A 23,120-nucleotide genomic window follows, 5' to 3' on the forward strand; every position below is an offset into this window, starting at 1 on the left:
CATCTGAAAGAGAGCAAGTCCTTTGCCTATGAAATGTTAGCTACAGACTGAGAAAAGGCAATGCAGAGACTGAAAGGTGGTTCAATATTGTAAATGAAAGATAAAGAAGGACATTGAGTGATGATGTAATTGAATGCAGGGCACAGTTGGGGAGCTATAGAAATGTGAACGTGGGATTGGTACTAGTAGAAATGCCAAGACTGCAAAGTGCAGAAGACTGAGTTGACTGAGAAACTACAAAGAAAAGTGAAAATCTGGTGTTGGGATAAAAAGAGGGAGGGGAAGAGCCATTTCACCCCAAAGGTCCTTACTGGTGCCCCTTAGTGCTGAGCAGCACTTCCAGGCTGGGGCGAGGGGACTGCTCTCCCTGAACCATCTTCTGATTTTTCAATTGCCAGAGGGCTTATTTGAAGCTTGGCACTTTTGTGCTCACATCTGTAGTTTCTCCTCTCCACAGACCAGTTGGTTCCTGTGCTTATAAGAAATGCCTGTGAGGGTTTGGGTAATTCCCCATCTGATGGCTGCAGTGACGGAGAGGCTCTGCAGGGTCTCTGAAGCCATCAAGAGACTTGCATCCAGTCACACTTACTTGATTTTGCACTTTCAGGCATCAGTGTCGTCCTTTGCTCATGGGATAGCAGGGTGGAAACCGGGTCGGATGAGCAACTAGTAGAGAACCTGAGTGCGGCTGACATTTTGCAAGTACTTTTCAGGTAAGGTGAAGGCCTGTCCTGTGTGGGTCTGAATCCCTCCCATGATATTTAGGTTACCACAGTTATTTGAGTCTTGGGTTGGGGGTAGAGTTCATGCTTCAAAACTAAGCATCATAGTATCTGCATTATTCTGATATTTGTATTTATTTACCATCACGCTAGCTGATTCTCCTCCTCTAATCATGTTCATAGTGTGTCTTCAAAAATGCAACAGAAAAAAAAATGAACTAAAACATCTCATTTTTCCTCATCCCTACAAATCACTTTCTTGTATAAGCCTAGCTCAGACGTTGTAGTGTTTCCTCCCAAGATTGCAGGACACAGGTTTCATGTTTGCTAGATTTTTTTTATTTTTATTTGTGGCCTGTGATCTCTGACCAAGGTAATTTCTGTTGTTTGTTTCACATAAAGATTCACAGCAGGTAAAACCTTGGGGAGATTGTATTAGACAGATGAGCTGTGGCAGAGCGGAGTTACGGTGAGATGCTTAGCCTTTTCTGTTAGTACTTTAGTGATTGTACTGACAAGCTACAGCGAAGATCTAATACCTAGGGATGTTATTTCTAGGATGTCATTCTCCTTTCACTTGTGTAGCTCAGGAGCAAGCATTTGGAGAATTCAAAAATGTTATATGTCCTTGCCATCTTGGGCGCTGCAGTTTTTAAGTTTATCTGGTACCCAAATCCTTAACAGGTGGCCTGAATTTCTCAGGTTATTCAGAAACCAGCAGCAGCTTGCATTGAGGTCAGAACTCAAAGCAGCAGCCTGAGTTCATATGCTAAATCAAGAGGGATGAAGATGCATTTGTGTGTGTGTGTGTATATATATATATATATATACACACATGAGTTACAGCGTGAATCAGGATCAAGCTGAAAGAGAGATGGACTTCACTGCAACTTCTGAATTCTCACCTTTTCATTTCTGTTATACAAAGGGTAGTTGGCATAGAGTGTATGGAGCAGCCAAATAACATCCAGGGTAAAGTTTAGGTTTAGTAAGGAGTGGGTTTCTTCTGATTCTTCTGCCAAACACAATGCTCTTATTTCTGCTGCAGAGGACAGAGTATTATGTTTGAGTCTGAGTCATCCAATTTTGCTGCAGGCCACGTGAGACTTTAGCTTAATAAGTACAGCAGGTTCTGAAGCTATTATTAAATCATTCCTATCATCTGGTAGGAAACATCTGAATGTTGTGTTGTTCCATGACAGAATCTGCATGTTTGGTTTTCCACTGATACTTGGGGCTAATAACCATGTAACTGAGGGGTTTGACTTAGCTATTGCTGTTGGGAATCCTTGTAACACTTCCTCCCCCTTCCTCCTCTAGCTGCAGCTTTCCAGTTATATGAAAGCAAAAAAGCATTCTAGCAAATAATAGAAGAGCTCACAAAAATGTATCGATCACATACTCTCTGTTCTGAAGTGATATGCATGGTCCTGTGTGCTGGAGTGACTGTCACCCCATCGAAGTGTGGGCGCATTCAGCTCGGTGCCAGCACGGAGCAGCTCTGTGCTTCCCTCTTGGCTCTCTTACAGGGCTGAGAGTAAGAAAGTTTGCTCGCTTGCTTTGAAGAGGAGAACATGTTAGCACAGCTGGTCAGCACATCTGCTTGCAAAATGGAGTGGCTGCTTAAAACAGAGAAATATCAGTAAACCAGTTTTCCTTGCTCTGATTTTCACATTGACAGGTCTCAAAACTGGGGCCACCAGCCCAGAAATGCAGAACTGGGCTGACTGACAAATCTGGATGAGGAAACCTGAGAATGGGTGCTCTAGGACTGATACCTGTACTGGAGCTATATTTGACAGGCTAACTTCTCACATGTTTCACTGTCAGGTAAATCACGAGACTCTGACCTTACAGACGTCAGATTTCAGTAAATAATTACTTGAGGGGGATGAAATCCCTCTTCAGCAAAACACCTAACAATGACATATTGATTAAATTCCCTGATCAGTCAGAGTAAAGCTAACACGTCTGATTCTCAGGATAATTTCCCCATCACTGTTGTTTGAAATAAGACCTCGTGGTAGGAAAGTTACAGATGATGTAAGCCATTCAGTAGCAGGGAAAACAAAGCTCCTACATTTATTTGCCTGCTTGAAATCCTATAATAATGTAATGCATCTGTCGAAGCAATATCTAAATCTCATTCCAGAGTGTGTCACCAGGAAGGAAATGGTATTCCTCAGCACAGACTGGTTCCTATACACAGTTTTTTTCAGTTTTCCCAGGCCCATAACAGCAGACAAAATTAATCACTAGCATCCAGTATGCTCACCTACGCATCCCTTCTGTGTTGCTTTTGCTGTCTGTGTTTTCCAGGCACAGTTGAAATTGCCCATGTAAATGTGTTTTGCTGAGAACAACAACAACAAACAACCCTGTGATCAACTATATCTTATTTTTTATGCCAAGAAATGGATCTAGTAAATGCTCCATTGCTGCATGCCTTTCTAGCAATTTTCTTATTCTGCGACATGTGATTGTAAACAAAGCAAGTTTGCCCAAGCAATTCCTTCATGAATGTTGGTTTGGTTCCTCCAGAATCAAATTCTGGATCTGTTCCATGGTGTACAGCCTTTGCTGGCCTCTGCCCATACAGGTACCACAGCTTTCTGCAGCAGCTGATGCCCTCCATGGGGGATGTGGTGGCCAGGCATGGATGCCAAAGCAGAAAGTTTTCCTACAGTGATACATGGTGATGGATTTTGGGTCTCTGGAGGACTTGGCTGAGCTTACATTCATCAACCTTTACCTTAGGCAGTGAGGCCAGTTGTTGAAGCTGGCCAACACGAAGCTGTAGGCCACCATGAGGCCTCCCCTCAGCCTGCTCTGCTCTGGGCTGGACAAACCAAAGGACCTCAGCTGCTCCTCATGCATCTTGCCCTCTAGACCCTTCACCATCTTTTTAGCCCTCCTTTGGACACTCTTTAATAGTCTAATAGTTTTATGTCCTTCTCATACTGTGGTGCCCAAAACTGCACACAGTGCTCGAGGTGAGGCCGCACCAGTGCAGAGCAGCACAATCCCCTCCATCTCTTGGCACGGCCTCTCTGCCCTCAAGGGAGTCAACAACTCCTCCAAATTTAGTTTCATCTGCAAACTTAGCATGCCAAGTTGGACAACATTTGCCAGCTTTCAGTTGCCTATAGCAATACTTAATTTATGGTAGCCAGCAGACATCTCAGTAGTGTGTGCAGTGGTGGGGTGTTCATGACCCATGGCATACCTAAAAGACTTGCAGAGACTCACCCAGTCACACCTCACACAGAGATGTACACTCAAACCAGGCATGCTTCTGAGCAGCAGCTCTTCAGCAGCAGGCATACTTCTTTAAATACAGCTCCAGTCTTGGTTGCTCACTCCATGAGCATGGTGGTGGTGGCTTGGAGGAGGGGAGGGGACATGTAGAAGACAAATAGAACAGACCAAGTGCACCATTTTATTAAGAAAAACAAAGTGATGTATTGCCTTTGGCTTTCTCCCTAGCAAATGCAAGGGTCAAACTCTCATAGGCTCCAAAGCAAGCAGGACTTGGCTTCTCTGTAGGAATCCTATTTTACTGATAAGTAATTCTGGCTCTGCAGCTTTTCCTCTGCTCGCTAGCACTGTTCCGTGGGCAGAGGGACAAAAGAGAGTGGGGCTGCACTGCTGGCAGGAGGGGCTGATGGCAAATGGTGGGGAAACTGCACCCCTTGGATGAAATGGTACAGGGGGAAGAGTGTGAAGCACCCCCCAGCCATGGTGGATGAAGATACCAGGGCAGGTAGTGAGGAGCACAGCCCTGGTCAGAGGACATGATGAGAGAATGAGCAAGAGAAACAAAAACAGAGTAAAAGTGCAGGGAAAAGGAGTGGGGTTGGAGAGCAGAGCTGGCCACAGATTTGTCCCCTTTTTAACAGAGAGCTGTTGGGGTTTTGCTTTGTTTCTATGTGTTCAGAAAGTTTCTTGATCTTCTCAGCTTCTCACCAGAAAACTTGTTTGCTGTCTGTGAAAAGTTAATTCCTCTCTTATGAGACAGCGGCCGAGAGCCAACAGTGCATTTCCATCAAACGCTTGGGCAGAGGGAGAGACTCAGGGAGGGGGAAACCTCCCCGCCCAGTGTCCAGACTGTGGGGAAGCAACTGACAATGAAAGGATAAGGATTTTTTAAAAAGAAAGAAAGAAAAAAAAGTCCAAGGTGAATTCAGTGAAATCCACTCAAAGGAGAAGGAAAAAGAGGAAAGAAAGGAGGGAAAGGGGAGAGGATCAAAAGCTACGACAGAGACATGGCTTTGGCTGTGCTGGACAGTGACAGGAAAGGATCCAGCCGCTACTGAAACCCTCTGGGAGAAGTTTCCTGCTAAAAGCCAGCAGCTGTGGACCGTCAGGGCATCATGGCTTGTCCCTGGTGATGGTCCCTGAGCTGCTCTCCTGGCAGTGTACCCAAAAACCACCACAGCAGTGCCCCTGAAGGGGAAGGTTGCTCTCGTTGCTCAAGGCTTCCCATGATGGCCCTTGGCAAACCCTGATTTTCCTCACACGGCTGCCGGTCAGTCCAGGGTTGTGCAGTTTGCTGTGCCCGTGGCTTGCAGGGACACTGCCGTGCGGTCAGGGCCCTTGGGCCATGCTACCCATGCAGTTGTGAGAAGACAGGAGAGGCTGTGGGACAGCCCCAAGGGAGCCAGGAAATGGAAGGGGCTCTCCAAATGGCTTGTGATTCGTGGCATATAAGTTAGCAGGTCATCGGGACACCAGGACATCTACCTGTTGTTACACAAGGCTATGGGCTGAGACCTGGGCCTGGAGGTGAAGAGCAGTGGTGAGTCCTGATGATTCCCACAGGTGGGACAAGGGGTGGAGAGGCTGATCACTGCCAGCCCCAGAAGGGTGCAGAAGACACACCCAACCCCGCACATGGCCACCAACCCAGGAATAACCCAGGAGATGTGAGGAGGACTTGGAAGGTAGTGTCCCTTGTCCTCCGTGTCATTGCAGCTGATCCTGGGCCTAAGATCTGGACTCAGTCTTCATGGTGTCCGGCTGCTGGGCAGATGGCCTGGACACGCTGCCCTGGTGCCTGGAGGCTGGGTGGGCTTCTTGGACGTTGCACATGCTTGCTTGTGTGGAAGGTAGGAAGGGAAGCAGTCGTGAGCTGCTTTTCTTTACCTCTTGCAATATCTTGGACTTTAATGTTCACACCTTGAAATAAATGTTATTGGTCTTGGGGTTCACTTGGGACCACACACATGAGCAGGAGGGTGCAGGACGGGGATGGAGGTGTAGGATGAGACCCAACACCGTGGTGAAAAGTCAGGAGGAGGCTGTGTGGGGCAGAATCAAATGGAGGATGGAGAAAGGGTAGTGAAAAATATTGACCAAAAAACCACCTCAGTTTTCATGAGAGACCCACCCTCACCATAAGCTACTTCCGTTTCATTTTCTGTAATACTTCAGTGCTGCCCTTTCTCCTGACCATACCATTAATTGTATGACATTTACTGTTTTCCTCAGGAACTGGAGCCTTATTATGGCATGAAAATCCCGGTTCAATTTTGTTGCTTGGCTAACATCTCTGGCTCTCAGAGTTGTAGACGAAAGCTCACGTACATGACCTGGATGAACAGCCAGGTTCAGAAATCAGGAGACAAGTAAAAAGAAAAATCAGAAATGTGTTATTTGAAAGCAGACACTAATGATCTCTCATCCAGTCTTCTGACTTGCTGTGGCCGTGACCTATGACTGTCAGAAATGGTGGCAATGCTAATGGAGAGACGCATAATGGGTGATTGTCTGGGTAACGCTCCCAGGGAGCAGCATCACTGAACTCAACATGGTTTCAGAAACTGCAGGAGTGTTAGAAGTTTCCGTATTTCATACAGCTTTCAGCTCTCTGGTGAAGCAGGTCAGACACTTCTGTACTACCTGGGCCCACGATCTTTTGTCATCCTTTTCACACGGTATTCTCGGCTCTCTTCCGGCCTCCCACGCTAAAAGATGAGCCCCTTTAATCCACTGTATAAAGAAAATACAATGGGCTTCTGGCCATTAATGGCAACAACATTGAATGCTCTATGCAAACAGGAAATATATCAGAAAATATGTACATTGTGGAAAAAATGTTACATATGTGTGAGGTATTACGATGTCTATGAAGACATATTTTAAAAATCACACTAAAATAGTATTTCATTTCTTATATACTGCAAAGGGTTGTTAAAAGTCCCTTTATGCTGACCCACCAGATGTTCACATGGCCACTCGGACCTCTGCCAGTAGCAGCGGATGCTCATCCTTCTCCGACTGCCGCAGGTGATGCCAAGCTCTCTGCCCATGCCATCCCTTTCACCGAGACACAAAGGCCCACAGACCTCCTTCCCCCAGACCTTCATCCCATGCGTATGTTAGGCATGCTGTGCCAGGTTGGCACCAGCGTTAGCAACCCTTCATTAGTCCTCGAGTTGTCTCCAAACTTCAGGATGTCTGAGGTCTGCCTGTCAGAAAGATGGAAAGAGACGATTTGCACTGAGCCGCAGAGCAGCACCGAGCTGTTCAGATGGCTGCCTCCCAGAATGTGCATCTGAGGTAACTTTGCTTTCATGCGATGTGTAAAATGCCAGGCAGTTTTCTTTAAATAGAGCCGTGTGTTGCTTACCTCCTGTTTGGGAGCACGGACTCCGGTCCGCCACTCAGGCTTTCTTGCCAAGAGCGTGAGCCAATCTTGTCCAGTAGAGGGAATTTACTTTTCCACTCCTTGGCTCCCAGCCCTCTGAATGATCTAGCAAGTGACTCCAGACACAGTTAATTTCATTTATTTTTTCCCCATCAGCTATTGAAGGTTCCAGTTGGGTCTGCTAATTTCTTCCACAACCTTATGAAAACAGCTTTTATAGCTGGGCTTTCCCAGAAGCTCTGCACCAAGGCTCCAACACGCTGGCTACATCCACCATTAGTGGTCAGCTAGGGTCTGTGTATGTGCACATGGACTGCATGCTTCATACGGCATACAGCGGTGCTGACAGCAAGATTGCAAGGCGCTTGGGTACTCTTGAATCCATGAAAATACTTTAGATGAAGGGCTAGGAACAGCGAGCAGGGTTACAGAGATGGGAGGGGACTGAGAAATTAAGGGAAGGTGTGGAAAAAGGGAAGGTAGAGAGGGATGGGAGCCTGAAAAACCACCAGAAAAACCACCAGAGAGCCTGCCGGGTTGCAGCAATCGAAGAGGAGTCAAATCTGCCTGCAGGCAGCCGCAGCTCTCTGTGCCTGCAGTGCCCGAGGTCCTGCTCGCCCTGGCAGGCAGAGGGAGCCAGGAGAGGTGATGCAAAGTGCCCTGAGCAAAGTCAGGACCTGGGGTCAACCGTGCCACTGTTGTAGGGCCTGAGAAAAAGGACCCGATGTAAGAGTTTGTGACTTAACAGTGCTTCCTCTTTGTCTTTCCCATGCTTTGTGCTGGCGAGTTTTGAGACGTAAGCAAGAACCACTGCTACCAGAATTTTAACAGTAATTGTTACCATAATATAGGCCTTATTGTTACGGCAGTGGCCAGCACTGCTGTATTAAGGAGCAAGACTGCACCCAGAGTGAATAATGCCACCTCTCCAGCCCACAGGGCTGTGTGTCTCACACACAGTCCCCCTGGACCAGCCATGCCAGGAGGTGCTGCAGATCCCTTTCAGCCCACATTCAGGAGGGCTTGCCATGGGAACTGGGACACCCGTGTGGTTATGGCTGCACAACGCGGTTTGGGGCTGGGCTGAGGTGACCGAGAAACGGGGCTGGAGCCAAGAGCGAGGTAGGGAGCTGAGCTGCTGCATGGTGAAAGCCTGAATGCAGGTTTTGGGGGCCCAGATAGACAGATCATAGAAAGGTCCTAGTATTAGCAATCACTCCTTCTGTGATTAGCATTAAATATGATCATTTCCAGGCCAGGTCCTGTGGAAACCTGGCAGTGTATAAAAAAAATGTGCAAAGAAGCAAGCTAAAATTTCTGTATACAGAAAGTCCTACGCTTTCCATAGGCGTATGAAAGGGAGTTAAAGCTGGAGTGCAAAAGTCAAACATGTTCTGCCATGGACGTGATGGTGGAGCTTATGCTGGTATAACCATCAGTTTAGCCATTAGCAGCCTTACTGCCATGAAAAACTAATTCCTATATTGACTTGACCCTGACTCATGTTCATGGTGGAGAAAAGTCCCTCAGAAGTGGCAAAACCCCTGAGGAAAGGAGAGAGAAGATGGGGTGAAATAGGGAGAAAAGAGGAGCTGAGGGGGCAGAGGGAAAACCATCACCACTCTATGGGCAACGAGGCGTTTCAGTAGGTTTGAGGGGAGTGAGGTAGAGAGACCAAGCAGTAAGACAAGGCTCCGTGGGAGTGTTGAGCAAGGCAGACATGTGCAAGAGACCCTGCAGGTGGAGGACAGGACCAGCAAGAAAAGGTTAGTGAGCCAAGGAGGCAGCTGAGAGGCTTAGGTACTGAGTAGGTAAAGGAAAAAGGTTATTTTTTCATTCTCTGCTTCTTTTTCTTAATTCAAAATACATGACCTTCCTTAAAACAGTTGAGTCATGCTCCAGCCACCCATCACCACCGTGAGGCCAGGCCACACGTTCCCAGTCCCAGTGGTCCAGGAAGCAACTCCGAACACAACCTTACACCCCCATCACTCCCCTCCAAGGGCACCGAGGTACCTCCTGCGCTTTGCATGAAACCTGAGGTTTTTCCTCCTTGTCCTTGCCCAAAGGCACTTTTCCTGCCGGGCAGGATCTGGCCCAGCTGGTGAGCTGTTGTAGAGTTCGATATGGTAGGATAGTTCTTCTAAGGTATTTTCACCCACGTGGCAGAGTGTAATAAAATAGGGGGCTCTGAGGGGGTTGGACTTGTTAAAGGCAGGCAGTGATCTCCTAGAGCTGCACGTCCACTTTGACAAACGTCATCTTTTGTCACCTTTCAGGCTGGGCCTTAGATTTCCGCAGGCTCTTACCACAATTTCTGAGAGCTCACCTTCTCTGGATTCACTTCGACATGAAATGTTCTTGAAAAGTGCAGTGGTTAGCAATTGTAGTGCAGAACATATTTTTTTTCCAATGAGTATTGAAGTAATTAAAGGGGATGTGCATGTGCAGGGACTTAAATACACAGAATATGAATGCCTGTGAACAGTACGTATGAGGAAAATGGAGAGGCAGGAATGGGATCATCAGTTTGATTTTGGAACCTGTCTTTTTGCTGTCTGGATAAGCTGGTTTATTTTTAAAATAGAAATCGAAGGGCAGACTCTTACCGGTGTGAGGTTCTGATCATTACACATCTCAGTAAGTGCCATCAAACCCTGCAGTGGATTTGTGACCTTGTCTGACCGCCCCCAAATAGCCGAGGGGATGCTGGCAGGGTAGCCTACGATATAGCTGATGGGATAGTAAATGGGATAATTAATGGGATAGCCTGTGAGATAGCTGATGGGATAGTCAGTGGGATAGCTGGTGGGGTAGTCTGTGGGATAGCCTACAGCCGTACAGGACTCTCTCCTGAAAGGGCTGCCACATGCTGGGGAGCCTGCAGAACCTCGCTGGTCTCCTCCATGGGTCGGGTGGTGCCAGGCTTCAGTTTGGGCAGGGAAGGCAGCCCCGAGCCCCCGTCGAACCTGCTCCCACAAGCCGAGCTCTGCCAGGCTCTGGCACAAAGGACATCAGGACACCTTCTTGCAGCTCCTCCATCGGCAGCCTCGGAAAACACCGCTAACAGTGCCAGAACGAGCTGGTCCCAGCACTCAACACAGCCTGTGCCGTGCGAGGGCGGAGGAGCCGCTCCCCTCCGTGACCCAGCCTCACCCGGTGCTGCTCTTTCAGCTCCCGGCAGGCGCGGGCACTGCGGAGTAGCACAGACACGCAGCAGATGGCACCTGGCACCCGCTCGGAGAGTCAGCCATCGGGTGCTTTCCTCCCTCCTCGTTTTTTAGCTACACCTTCAAACGGGGGACACGCTTGCCAGGATGCTTCACATTCCCCTCAGCAGCACATGCCTTCACTCTGGGGGTGGCATGGGACGAGAGCCTGGGCTTTGCGTGTCCTTTGTGCTTCTGGTGCTCGTGGCTTTACGGCTGCTGCTTTTTCTTCCCAGCTCACGATAACAGGAGGGATGTGGAAACCAAGCTGCCGGGTTTGGGCAGAGACAGCCCCCAGCCCTGGCTGCAGTGGGTGTCCGAGGGCATCTCCAGCGCACGGCACAGCTGGGAGCCTGCTGGCAGCCTGCGGGAAGCTCACCAAAAGGGTCGGCACCAATTTAGCAATCCCGCTCCCGTTTCAGGGTAAAAACGGTGGGGGAGGTTTCCCCCCATCCATGAGTGCCGCTCGGCGCTGTGTGCGTGTGCCCGCGAGCCCGCAGCTCCCAGCCCAAGAGCAGAAGGGGGCTGTTGCCATGGGAATGGAGAGGGCACTTACGGAGAGCATCTGGAGGCGCATCCCTGCCTGCCCAAGGCAGCTGGATTCGGAGGGGAGCACAACTAGAAGGAGGTGGCAGAGAGACAGAGACACAGCAAAATGCGCGCACGTTAGAGGAGGGACCTCCCCAGAATGAGAGTGCAGTGGGACACAGAGGAGCAGGGACACCAAACTGCCAGGCAGCGGTGGCTCGGCTTGGTGGGATAAGCCTTGTTTTCCGCTCTGTTTGACGCTGGGGAAAGGCCCAGTAAAAGCCCGGCTGTAGCAAGATGGGATCTGCCTCCTCAACTTACCGGCCCAAGTGTATTTATTTGGATGTTGATGGAAGAATTCAAAAGGTACTTGTGCTGTTTTCTCGCAAAGTGGCGTCTCCGGACGCAGCGGCGGCTGCAGGCTGTGCTAGCTGGGTGCCCTCTTTCTGTAAGGCGAGTGAGACTCGTGCCTGCATTCAGCACCGCTGCGGGCTTCAAGCCTCTTTTGAAAGGGAGGGGGGTCTTCAGCAGCTTCTGCTTTTGTACACAGATTTTAATTTAATGGGGAAGGGGCTGCTGGCAGCCTGCGAGCGCCCGGTGCTGCCGGCGCTCGCTGCCTGCGCGGGAGTTTCTCAGTGTTGCAGGACCCCTCTCCGAGAGCAGCCTCTTGACGTGTTTGCAAAGTTTTGCCGGCGGAGAGGTGTTCCCCGGGCTTTCAGCCCGGCCGCCGCAGCTGGAGAGCACGGAGCTGTTTTGGGATTGCCTACCAGTGGGCTTGTAGGACGGGTGCTTTCCTAGCGGGAAGTTACAGGGCGGGCAGGTGCCGGGTGCTGCTGTGCGGCTGTGGTGCCGCGGGGCCCCGCCGCCCTTGTGAAGCCGGTTGTAAATGTCGATGGATGTTAATCAAATCTTGAACTCCTGTTAGTCTGCCTTGTTTGCTTAGCCACGGTTCACAGCACAGGGGAAACTGCAGGGAAAAATGTGTTCTGGCTGAAGGGGAGAGCTCACACCGTAGAGCAGAGAGCCCACAGCTTTTAAACAGGGAAACGCCTCCGTGTTTTTGTAAGTCAGTCCTCTTTTTCTTCTTTCTGTCGGCAGTTCCTTGGCCACAGACCGAGTGCCTTTTATGAAACAGAGCGAAAGCCACCGAGAGGCTCACAAGTAAGCTCTGACTTGCAAAATCCAAATATCCATCCTTTGTGCTCCGGCTCTAAGTTGTCATTTCACCCAGCCGCGCCTTGTCTTTCTCCTTTAAAAAGAAACCAGCGGAGATGTCCTTCCCCTTCCCTTCTCTCTCGTGTATGAATGGCCACAGGAACAGGGCAAAGGCAGAGCTCACGCTCTGCCGTGCTCTACCCCGCGTGCCTCCACTGCCCACGGTCCCCTCTGTCACTGCCCGGGGGACCCCCGCCACCAGCAGCCTCGCTGCGCACTGCCGTGGAGCCAGCCATCGGAAACAGGACCCGGGGGAGTTTGCTCTTTTGAGAGAGTACGGAGCATTTCTGTAGGTGTTAGTAAATCACATCGTTTGTCATCTCCACTGGGTTTTGGCTGGTTTTTTTTATTCATCTGTGTTTTTTTTGTTTTCTTTTGTTTTGTTTTAAAAAGAGCATTTTCACAGAGCCAGTCTCTGGAGAGCACTTTTGTCACTGAAAGCACAGAAGAGGCACAATCGCATGAACAAGCAAATGCAAACTCAGGCGGCATTAAGTATTTTTTTGCTCGATAAATGTTATCTGTTTCTTTTGTCAGATGTGAAATTCCATCTGTGCAATGTTTGGAAGGATTCCTGCTATAAAAATACCGAGTAAATGGGGTTCACCCAGGGGTAAGCAGGGCATATCTCAGATCCTCATGCCTCCTCAGTAACAACATCCCTTGGAGAGAAAAAAAGCAGCCCTTAATCTTCTGAGGAATGCAATATTTGAGGCTTCTACAGGGAACTCATTAAATCAATGCTGAGCCGGTAATGAGGTATGAGCTTCATTATAGCAGAGCTTGCTGAGTTTGAAAGGGCTCAGCTCCAACTTGCAACTGGCTTGCTGGACATGGCAGAGCTGTGTGATGGCCAGGACTGGCCATGCTACAAGGACGATTAGTCATGGTGGCAATTACTAATAGTCAGTTTTGTGTTTCCACCGCACCTTAAACCAGTGCGACCTTGGGGTGTGCTGCTGGTTTTGGAAGATGCGATTTCCCCTCTGCGCTGGAGCGAATGAAGGGACAACGCAGGCCCAGCGGGCTGCATGCCACCACTCCTGGGAGCCCGCAGGTTGCAGATGAGCACTTGAAAACGCTCTGCAGCAAGAGCTGAACTAAGCAAAGTAGGTTTGTGTGTCATCAGGTCCAGAGAGGCACAAGTGGGGAGGGCGAAGGGACGTGGCTCGGTGGTTTGCAGCAATGGTTGGAGCTGGAGGAGTCGAATTGCTGGTGTTGAATGGACACATGGAAGGGAATGACTCCAGCACGAATGTCGCTGTGGGTGCTCACAGCCAAAAGCCTGGCTTCTGTGTCCTCCAGGAGAAGGTTTTGGCCTGCCGATAGCTGTGTCCCGGCCAAGAAACAGGGGACCAAGGTGCCGGTAGGGTGACCACCTGCTGACCTGGTGGAGGCAGAGACGCAAGCGAAGCACGAGGTGGAGGGGACAGCCCTGCCGAGGCTGCTGGAGAAGGAAGATCAAAGGCTTTACAGCACTACAGCTGCGTGCTGAAGCAGTGCCCTGCGCAGACCCGCTTCAAAGAGGCCATTTGTTCTTGGGGCTGATTGAAAAATGGGGTTTTGGCATAAGGCCCCTCCTTATCAGTGCCTACATGATGTGGATGCACACCTGGGGAAATCAGCACCGCTGGATTTATCTGTTTCTAAAGGATGCTCTTGCCCAGAGACATTCAGAAGTTCATAAGCCACTTGCCTGGTCACCCACCTCCCTCTGCACTTTGCATTAATGTCCAGGGCTTCACACACCTGAGAGACATGTCCGTGCCCCACTTGTACACAGCTGGGCTTGCTGCCAGACGAAGGAGAAGACGGAGTGGGGAACAGTGCCCTTGTTTCATGGAAGATAAGGAGACCTCACAGCACCATGGTGGGCAGGGATTTCTCCTCAATCCTGGAGTGCCACTAGATGGGGTCAAGCACCCACGCCCCCCAGCCTGCCAGTGGAGAAGCGAGGTTTGCCTTGAAAAACTTGAGCAAGCCACCAGCAGCATCTCTGTGGTATTATTTGCCTTCTTAATGTCATTAACCCTTTGGCTGCTTTTTTAAGAAAAATTCCTGTCGAGTCTGTTTCGAATTAAAAGTCCACCAGCACGGAGCTCACAGTCATTTTTAATTTTTTTTCCACACAGAAACTACTGGGGAACATTTGGTTTTGACCTTTGAGATTAAAGCGGTGAGAAAGCAGAACCAGCCAGTGGCCACATTCCCAGGTGGGTGGCTCCATGGCTCTTGTTTTCAAATGTCACAGGGTGGTGGCTTTGTTCACACAGTTGTAAGGAGTTCTTCTGAGAAAATGCTTGTCTTGAGAGGATTTCTGTTTCCAGTGTCTTAATCAACATCATATTTGTAACAAGGATGGAAAGTCAGAAGCCTACAGAGCCTGAATGAACTGGAAAAATGAGGAGGACTGCTGCTTTTGTCAGAGATTCAAGGAGATCACTCAGGGTGATATTTCTTCCCCTTCAGAAAGCAAATCAAGAATTTTGGAGTCATTTTGCTGGTTTACTGAGTCATTTTGGATGCTGAGCAGAGAAATTAGCTTTCTTTTCCTCTGAGAAATGTATTGACTCCAACCTTTCTCAGCGTCTACTGTGCTGGCCCATCAAGCAGGACGAGATACCCACAGCTCTTGCTCCCCTTGGCCTGAGGTCCACGAAGAGCAGAACAAAGTGAAGATTGCGTTTTGGTGCTGCGGTTATTGCACTGAAATGTCAGGGCATAGGAATAGTTTCTGTCATGTGAGCTTTTCTTTTTAATTAGAGCAACAGCCACTGTGGTATAAATGCCTAGACTCCAGCAAACCCAACAGATTTTTCCAAAGCTCGCCGTGCTATTTTTAACACGCCGAAATGGATTCAGATTAAAAACAAAACACAGCAGAAAAATAGTGGCATGATGATCAGTTCAAGGCCATTAAACATCTTTGCACCCCTAATTGCTGCAAGACAGTCCCCGTGACTCTCTTGGCACAGGGGACAAGCATGCTCTGCACTGCCCACATCTTCGTCCCATGTCTGTTTAGATGAAGGATTTACCGCAATACACATTGGTTTTCAGGGTGATACACTGGGGTGTGCAGAGGAGGAGGTCACGGGCAGTCGGGACGTGGACACCTCTTGGGGCTGCTCTGCCTGGCCACCATTCGCAGGTTCCTCCAATGCCCAAATCCTCCTTGGCCTCCTTAGTGAGGCATAAATACGTTTTTGTGGGACCAAGGCCATTTTCTTGTTACTGGCAGCTCTCTGTGGGTGATTCAGGGTGCAAGGTGGCGCAGCTGGAGTCTGGCCAACCCCAGCTCTGGCTCTGCGACTGTAGTTGGCCCCGGTGAGCTCAAGGTGGCTGCTGGATGTCCTCATTGTAAAGCAACAAAAAATAAACAGCAGGTTCTGTCAGACTCCTTCATGTTACAGCACCTAAAGAGTATGTAAACATGTGAGGGAGTAATAATGGCTTCAAAACAGGCTTTTAAAAACTGAGAGAAAATGTTGTACTTGAGGCATCTCTCGCCTTTCCTCCCGCCTTTCCTCCCCAATGAGCGTCCTCTGAGCACGTAGGAGGCCAAGCCACAATTCCAGCACAGCTCCATAATTCCAGCATAGCTCCATCACCCTTCCACGGCCATCCACCAGGAAGTCTTCTTTACCCGTGCTGAGCTTTCTGTGGTCACATGTAGTCTGTTGTACCTATTGCAGACCATGCTCACTTTAGCCAAGACAAAGTGTAAGTTTAACACCCTCCTGCTAACACTACTTAAGGATTTGGACAAGCAAACCATAGAAACTCACGTTATTTATGTGAGACTCTTTTGGTAGTACAAACAAGACAAAGCCATTTTGTTTCTAGCACCTTTCTGGTTAACTTCTACAGCTGCAAACCGGCCTTTCACCTCTCGCTGCTTTTCCTTACTCTGTTGACTAACATCACGCTTCTACCAGCCCTACATTATCAAGCATGTTGGAACATCAGGCATCATTATTTTTGTTAGTATTTTTGAAACAAGCAGCCTAGCATAGCTCACATTTAGCGAGGACATTTGGTCCTAAAGCATCTTTGTCACCCAGTTTATGAAACATTTCAAACCTAATGCATTAATGTGCTACAGGGTTAATTGCATTTAGTACTCCATTAGAAGCAATTCTGTGCCCTTTCTGTGTTAATAGAAGCTAGACTATAAACATTTTAGTTAATTGTCAAAGGTTGAAATATTTCTGTATCTTCTGTAGAAACTAAGAAACTTTCAGCTCAGCATCACAAAATCTCCCTTGCTGGTTCCCGCTTGTATTCTTCCTTTAGTCATTATTGCTGAAAGACTGAATACTGTCAATATGTCCTTTGGTGGAGTCAGTAGGGTGCACAAGGTTCTCTTTAATGTAACCTCTTTCCTCTACAGCCCCAACAACTCTATAAAGTGATGAGATCCTTACTTATAGTGCCAGAGACCACCTCTCTCATACTGTCCCTCTCAATGGATGTCCAAGATTGCCCTAGGGGAGTCACACATATCATTGCATCATGGACATTTTCCTAAAAAAGAGAAAAATCTCCTTTCTCGTAGCTTTCTGTTCAGGAATGTTATAAAGGATGGGAGCTGAAGCTTGCCATACAACCACATGCCTCGGGATCCTGATGCATCAGCTCTGTCTGGCTCCTGTTTCTCTTTTCAGGGTAGTGTACATAATTAGGGAGCTAACGGGATTCACCCCACTTAAACATAAACCACAGTCATCTAAAAGTCAGTGGTGACTGCTCCAAGCTAGTCATGTAGGTTCCCCCACAGGCACTGGGGAGGCAGGCGGTATCTCCAGAGGATGATTCAACCCATCTTAGACTGGATTTTGGAGACGCGTGGGCTGACTTTCCCCTTGAAAGTGGTCCTCTACCAGCAATAGCAGGTGCCTAGCTGAGCAACATGGATGAGACATCTAGCACGTAGACGTTTTGAGCTACGTCAGACGAATCCCACTGGTACGTTTCATGTAGGTGCCATGTAGAAACAAATGTTGCCCAGCCGCGCCACGGCTCGAAGGTAAGTGTGAACCAGCAGGGCTGCAGCACTCTGGCCATTGAAAGTGAAAAATCTGTCCTGTTCCTCACTGCCTAACACAGGCAGGGTCTGGAGAGCTCAGGCAGTTTTAATTTCTGTTAGGATTCTTTGTCGAGGGCACTCGCTTTTTCTTTCCCACACAGGCCTATGCACACACACACACATTTATTTTCTTTTCCCCTCTTAGCGAAGCTCCTACCACATCAAACAGATGGCAAAGCTGGCAAACTATTTTTAATACTGTTTAATGTTCGAAGCTCAGAAAAATGGAGTGGTTTTCCAGGTATCTACTGTTAATTAGTGCAAGAAATAAAGAATGGACAGTTTGGAGATAGCTGGGCTCGTGCTATAATACTTGTATCTGAATTCAATGAATGAGAAGCCTGGGAGATGTTTAGATGTGGGGTGTTAGGTAAGGCTTCTGTTGAATATCAAGAGCCATGCCTGATAAGGTAGGTACTCGTGACTGTTTTTTGAGGAAGATCTATTTGCTTACTTGCCTAGAAAAATGAGTTCCTTCCAGTGATTTCTACAGAGTTATCTAAGAGCTCTGTATCCTGCTTCATTTTGACATGGACAACACAGACTGCTGTAGAGAAAGGGAAAATCACCATGAAAATTTCACATCAGCCGTCTGCCTCATTCAGAAATCCTCCATGTGAAAACTACTATTACAGAAGCAGTAACAGCTTCCCTGATCCATGAGAGATACATAACTGAGTTTTACCAGAGTCTTTTCTGACGCACTATCCTTCAGTCTCGTTAGTCAAAGATCATCATTTGAGATTGCTTTACCTCCACACTTTAAGGCCTGACTCTGAACATTGCTCACTGAGCTGAATGAAAAACACCAGCAAGTGCTAAAAGTCTTGAATACAGCAGGCAAAAGGAAGTAGGACTGCAAACTGAGCATAGGCTGGCTTTGAAAATATTCCTGCATTATTCATCTATGAGTTTCACTAGGGTAAAAAAAAGAAGCCAGTTAAATACTTGGAAGGAAACCCAATTACCAACAACAGATCAGGAGAGGATAACGTTATGGACGGGGTTTGCAGTGTACAGAGAAGATTGGTTGTTCTGAGGATCAAATATAGAACAGAAATTGGATTTGTAGGCCGTGTGTTTACCCATCCTATCTCAAAGCGAAATATAATGCAATTAGTTGTAAACTGGTAGGTCACAGAGTATGCGCACTGTGGTCCCTTAGTAACATCTCCATCATGGTCCTTAATGCTAAACTGCTCCTCTAAGTGAGGACACCAGCCAGACACCAGGACTCTCAATCCCTGCTCTTTCTGAGAGGGGCTTTAAAATCCTTGTCCCATACCAGAGGTGGATACTGTGGATTAAGAGAGAATGACCCCTTATTTCAGAGGAAGACCAAAAAAATATAAATATATATATATATATATATTCCAAAAAATGCAGAAAGGACTGCGGAAGAGAAAGCAGCTGCAGTTTCAGCCCCACAGAAGTGAGCTCTGGGCCAGGAACCAGGCATCCGACTTGAGTCACGCTGTCCTACTTCACAGTCACTGCATGCTTCATCAACATCTTATTTCCACTCCAAAAAGCCTGAGTTATTATTCATTCTGCTTTTCCCCTCTTTGCTTTGCGTTTGCGTTACTCTCCCAGGCAGGAAGACAGAGTTCCCTGCTTAAATCAAATGACTACTTCTTGGTCTTGATGGAGTGTTATTAAAATGACCCAACTAAGCATTCAGGGAAGACTAGTTTTCCAGTAATTTTTCTGCACATGGTAGAAGTTATTCTAACAGGGAAAAAAAAAAAAAGGCAGAAATATGAAATAATGTTAACTCTCTAACAGAAGAAACTAATTGTTTGCAGATGTTGCATCATTTTGGAGGAACATCTTTCCCTCCTGGCACAAATCCAAGGGAGATGCGATTAACGGGGTTTACACAGGGCTGATTTTCTTAGTGGCATTTAAGTCATCAATCTGCAAGCTGAAGCAGAAGCCTCATTTTTCCTTCCCCATGCAGTGTATCACTTCTGTGAGACCACTTACATGATTTTGGCTCTGTCTTTTCCTCAGAAGGGACTCTGACAACTGAGTGTCTTGTGCTGTTCATGGAAGACCTTAGCCTGCTACTGCAGCTCTAGAAACTGCCGTGGTCTCCTGCCTTTGGCTTCTGTTTGCTCCATAGCAAGGTCTCATTCCCGTCCAAAGCAGTGCTGTCTTCCAGCCCCAGGCGATACTGCAGGGAGTGAGGTGCTGGGACACGTCGTGGCAGTTCCTGGCTTGCCACCAGGATAGGAAGGGGGGTCCAAGCAAGATGATGACTGGGTCAGAGACCGCTGAGACATCTGAGGTTTGAAGGGCAGTGAAATCCCTCAGTGCTGGCTGTGGGTCTGGATCAGACCTACAAGTGGTGCCAGAAAAGTATCGTCATGGAGACCTGGGCCAAACACCAATGGGTTCAGGACATCTGCCCTGCCAATTGCATCTTCACGGGAGCGTGGAAGGTGCTCATTTCTCCACCCAGTGGCAGCAGGACTGGCTATCCTCAAAGCTGCAGGTCAGCCACCTTCCCTGGTCATGGGAGAAGCCATACGTCCCAGCTGGCTGAAGTATGGCTACAAGCCAAATGTCACTGTATCAGCTTGGTGGTGCTAATGTCCCTGCAACGAACATGGACTTGAGGCAAATAGGATTCCTTTACTGGGCTGGAGCCATCGATAGTACACAGCACTGTCCTCCTGTCTCTCCAAAATGCATTCCAGTTGTATTCCATCAGCACAACTGACATTGGTTTTATTGGGAACATAAACCTGCAGGCAATAACAGGAACAATTACATAGTCCTGGGAAACGCTGGAGGCTGTCTGCTTTGTTTTAAAAGAGAAGGAAGTTGGTTAGAAAAGCTCAGCAGGTTGCAAAAGCAGAGAACTTTAGTAGCATATGCTCTTTGATTAGGAAAAAAGAGAAGGAAAAAAAAAAAAAAGAAACACAAGAGCTGGGAACAACCATTTACATCCTGAGACGAGTATCAAAGTGCAGTGGGTGATTCACAAATCCACTTTTAGTAAACCTAAATAAAAATGCCAAGTATGGAAAGATAAATAACATGTATGGAGATAGCTCATAAGCTAGAAAATAATATCTACAGTCTTTTTTTATCTTCCCACTCTTTCACTATTGTGTGGAGTAATGGAATTATTAACGTTCATCCTCAATGAAATGAAAGCTCCTGCTGCTTTCTGAGTCAGGCAGCTTTCTTACCTTTAATGTCTTTTAAATATATATCTTTTTAGTCTTTTCCTCTCTTATCTGTCCCACTCAATAATAATTGATTTCCAGAAAAAGAAGCCTCAATACCTGAAATAACACTCCCAGAACAACACAAGCCTTTACCCTGCATTCAGCTGCAATTAACATCATCTGCTCAGCTGCCGCATATGCAAGTTGTTGGTACAGGAGCAGCTTCCCAGTACTCTGTCAGCCAATTTTAGCAGCTATCACTCCAACAGGATGCTGCGTTCTGCTCAGAGCAGGGTTTCCGTGCTATCTGAACCTGATTAGCTATGTTTTATTGCTTTGATTGCTACTGTATTTTAATAAACAAGGGTCAATCACCGAGGAAGTTAGCAAAACAGCCTTTTAGAACACACCCAGGCGTTAGTCCCACCCATTTCCTCAGTAACACTTATTAACTACCTAAGCAATTAATTGCCTTGAGTTTTAGTAACGTAAATATGTTACCTAGTGTAAGTTCATCTGGGTTGGAAAACAGGGAAGGTGAGTGTATATTTCTGTATCAGTCACAGGCGTCTCTTGAGGACACAGATATCATTCAACTAATGATGCTTAGCTGAAAAATAAGGGTGCTTTTAACCACCCATGTAAAGTGAGACCTGAAGCATTGCTCCAGCATTAGGTTTTGGTGTATCATATTGCATGCACAACAGGACTGAGTCACGGTGGCCAGACCTTGTGTTTTTGTCCTGATTTCTGCAATATTTCAGGAGGAAGGACAGCGAGATAGGTTTACTTAAATCGCCAGCTCCAAAAATCATGTTTATAACAATCTCAACCTAGACCCCAGCAGGGCTAGGTGGGCACAGAGATGGAGCCTGAGGGCAGGCTGGCCATGCTGGTGCAAGAGAGTAAGGAGAATTGGGGGGCGGATGAGAAAAGAAGCCAGAAAAGCCCACACTGGGACGGCAGCGTGGAGTTGGACATGGGCAGGGGGAAGTGTCAGAGGCAGTGTTCACTGTAGCACAGCCTCCCCAGGGCTTGGCACTGCCTCTAAAACTCCAAGAGCTTGCATTGTATCAAGGCATTAGCAGATGCCTGCCCTCCTTGCTGGCAGAGCATCCCACAGCTTCGCCAGCATGGGCAGCAGAGGTCTGGGTTGGGCATCACGTAACATCCCCATACTACCAGGAATATGGGATTGTGTTACTGAGGGCTGTATGGCAACGGGGTCAAACAAATGCTGCATTCCCAGCCCCGATGCTGACCCCTCGAGGTCTAAGCCTTGACCTAGCAGCAGGAACAACCGCAGCCTGTTAGACTGCACGGAACTGGACACAACTGGAGGAGAAAAATGCTCTCTTCTGCTTACAGAGAGTTTAAGTTGGTGTAATCCAAATAGCAGTACATTTTTATACCAACCAAGGAGCTCCCTAAATTTGGGTTGTTTTCTTCCTAAATCCAGGCTGTTGCTCCATTATATTTGCGGTTGTTGCCATCCTGCAACTCTACTGCATTATGCGATACCTTCTGCTGTCAGTTCTCATACATTATTGCTCTACTTCTGAATAGTGCAATTAGGTCTCTGGAGCTTTCTTTTTTTATTACAAAATAGCAAATGTATTAAAGCGGGAGCATATAATATCCCAGCTCACGAGTCAAATCAGATAATTGGAATGGTAGGCTGAGCCTTAAAATTGGCCCAGTTCAAGCCTGAATAGAGTTCATCTCCCACTGGGAGCTAACTGTCCTTTCTCTCTTCTGTCTTCATTTTCTCCCTGCTGCTGTTTGGTTTGGAAGGTGATCTTCAGTAAATACTGCAACTCCAGAGATATTATGGACCTCTTCTGCATCGCAACAGGGTTACCAAGGTAGGCCTCTCATTTATGACATTCATTTCACTTTTGCTCCATTACTTCTAGGGACATTTTAAAGCCAGGCCCCAAATGATCTGGTTACCTGCTCTCCAGGCTTCTCTCTCATTCCAGTCTTCTGGAAGAAGAAGTTGGGGCAACACAGACAGCCCCAGCTGGAAAAGTGCACGAAGCCCTGGCAGGTGTTTAGCCGCCTTGAACAGAACAGAGCTACTCTACAAAAATAACACCAAGTGCAGAATCCCTGCCCAGAGTACATATGGGCTCTGCGTGCCTCACAATTATACCATTTTATTCCCCATATTGAGTGAAATGCAACAGTATTTTTAAAACATGCATTTTAATGGAAAAACTTGGGGCCAATGAGAAGCATTGTCACTAGGTGCTAAACTTTTTATTTAGGTACAATACAGGCTAATCCCAGGCATGGGACAGACAAACTGAGTAACCCAAGAGAACCATTTTATAGAATAAAGGGAGGGCAGCCCCTCAGCCGTGCCACAAACCCACCCCTACCAGAGGGCATCTGCTGTCTGCAGGTGGGCCTCAAGCAGCACCAGGCAGATGCCCAGAAGCATGCAATAAGCCATGGTGCTTACGTCTGTCTGTGCAGGTTTATGATAAAAAAAAAAAAAAAAAAAAAGGCACAGGAAAAAATAAG

At 47.7% G+C, this 23,120-nt stretch overlaps 1 protein-coding gene across 3 annotated transcripts in view; it reads left to right on the top strand.

The window, feature by feature from the left end:
- The first annotated feature begins 11,100 nt into the window (after positions 1–11,100).
- Positions 11,101–23,120, top strand: part of PDE9A (phosphodiesterase 9A) — a 43,024-nt gene continuing 31,004 nt past the window's right edge. The window contains exons 1-3 of one of the 3 annotated variants that reach the window (XM_048064274.2): positions 11,101–11,474; positions 12,207–12,269; positions 22,386–22,456. In XM_048064274.2, the coding sequence (XP_047920231.1) occupies positions 11,406–11,474; positions 12,207–12,269; positions 22,386–22,456 (203 nt within the window). In that variant the 5' untranslated portion in view covers positions 11,101–11,405. The remainder of the gene's footprint in view (positions 11,475–12,206; positions 12,270–22,385; positions 22,457–23,120) is intronic. The other 2 variants (XM_013181371.3, XM_066979392.1) reach the window with 2 other exon arrangements.

This window comes from Anser cygnoides, chromosome 1 (genome assembly GCF_040182565.1).
Source record: "Anser cygnoides isolate HZ-2024a breed goose chromosome 1, Taihu_goose_T2T_genome, whole genome shotgun sequence".
In the NCBI taxonomy this organism is placed as follows: Eukaryota; Metazoa; Chordata; class Aves; order Anseriformes; family Anatidae; genus Anser; species Anser cygnoides.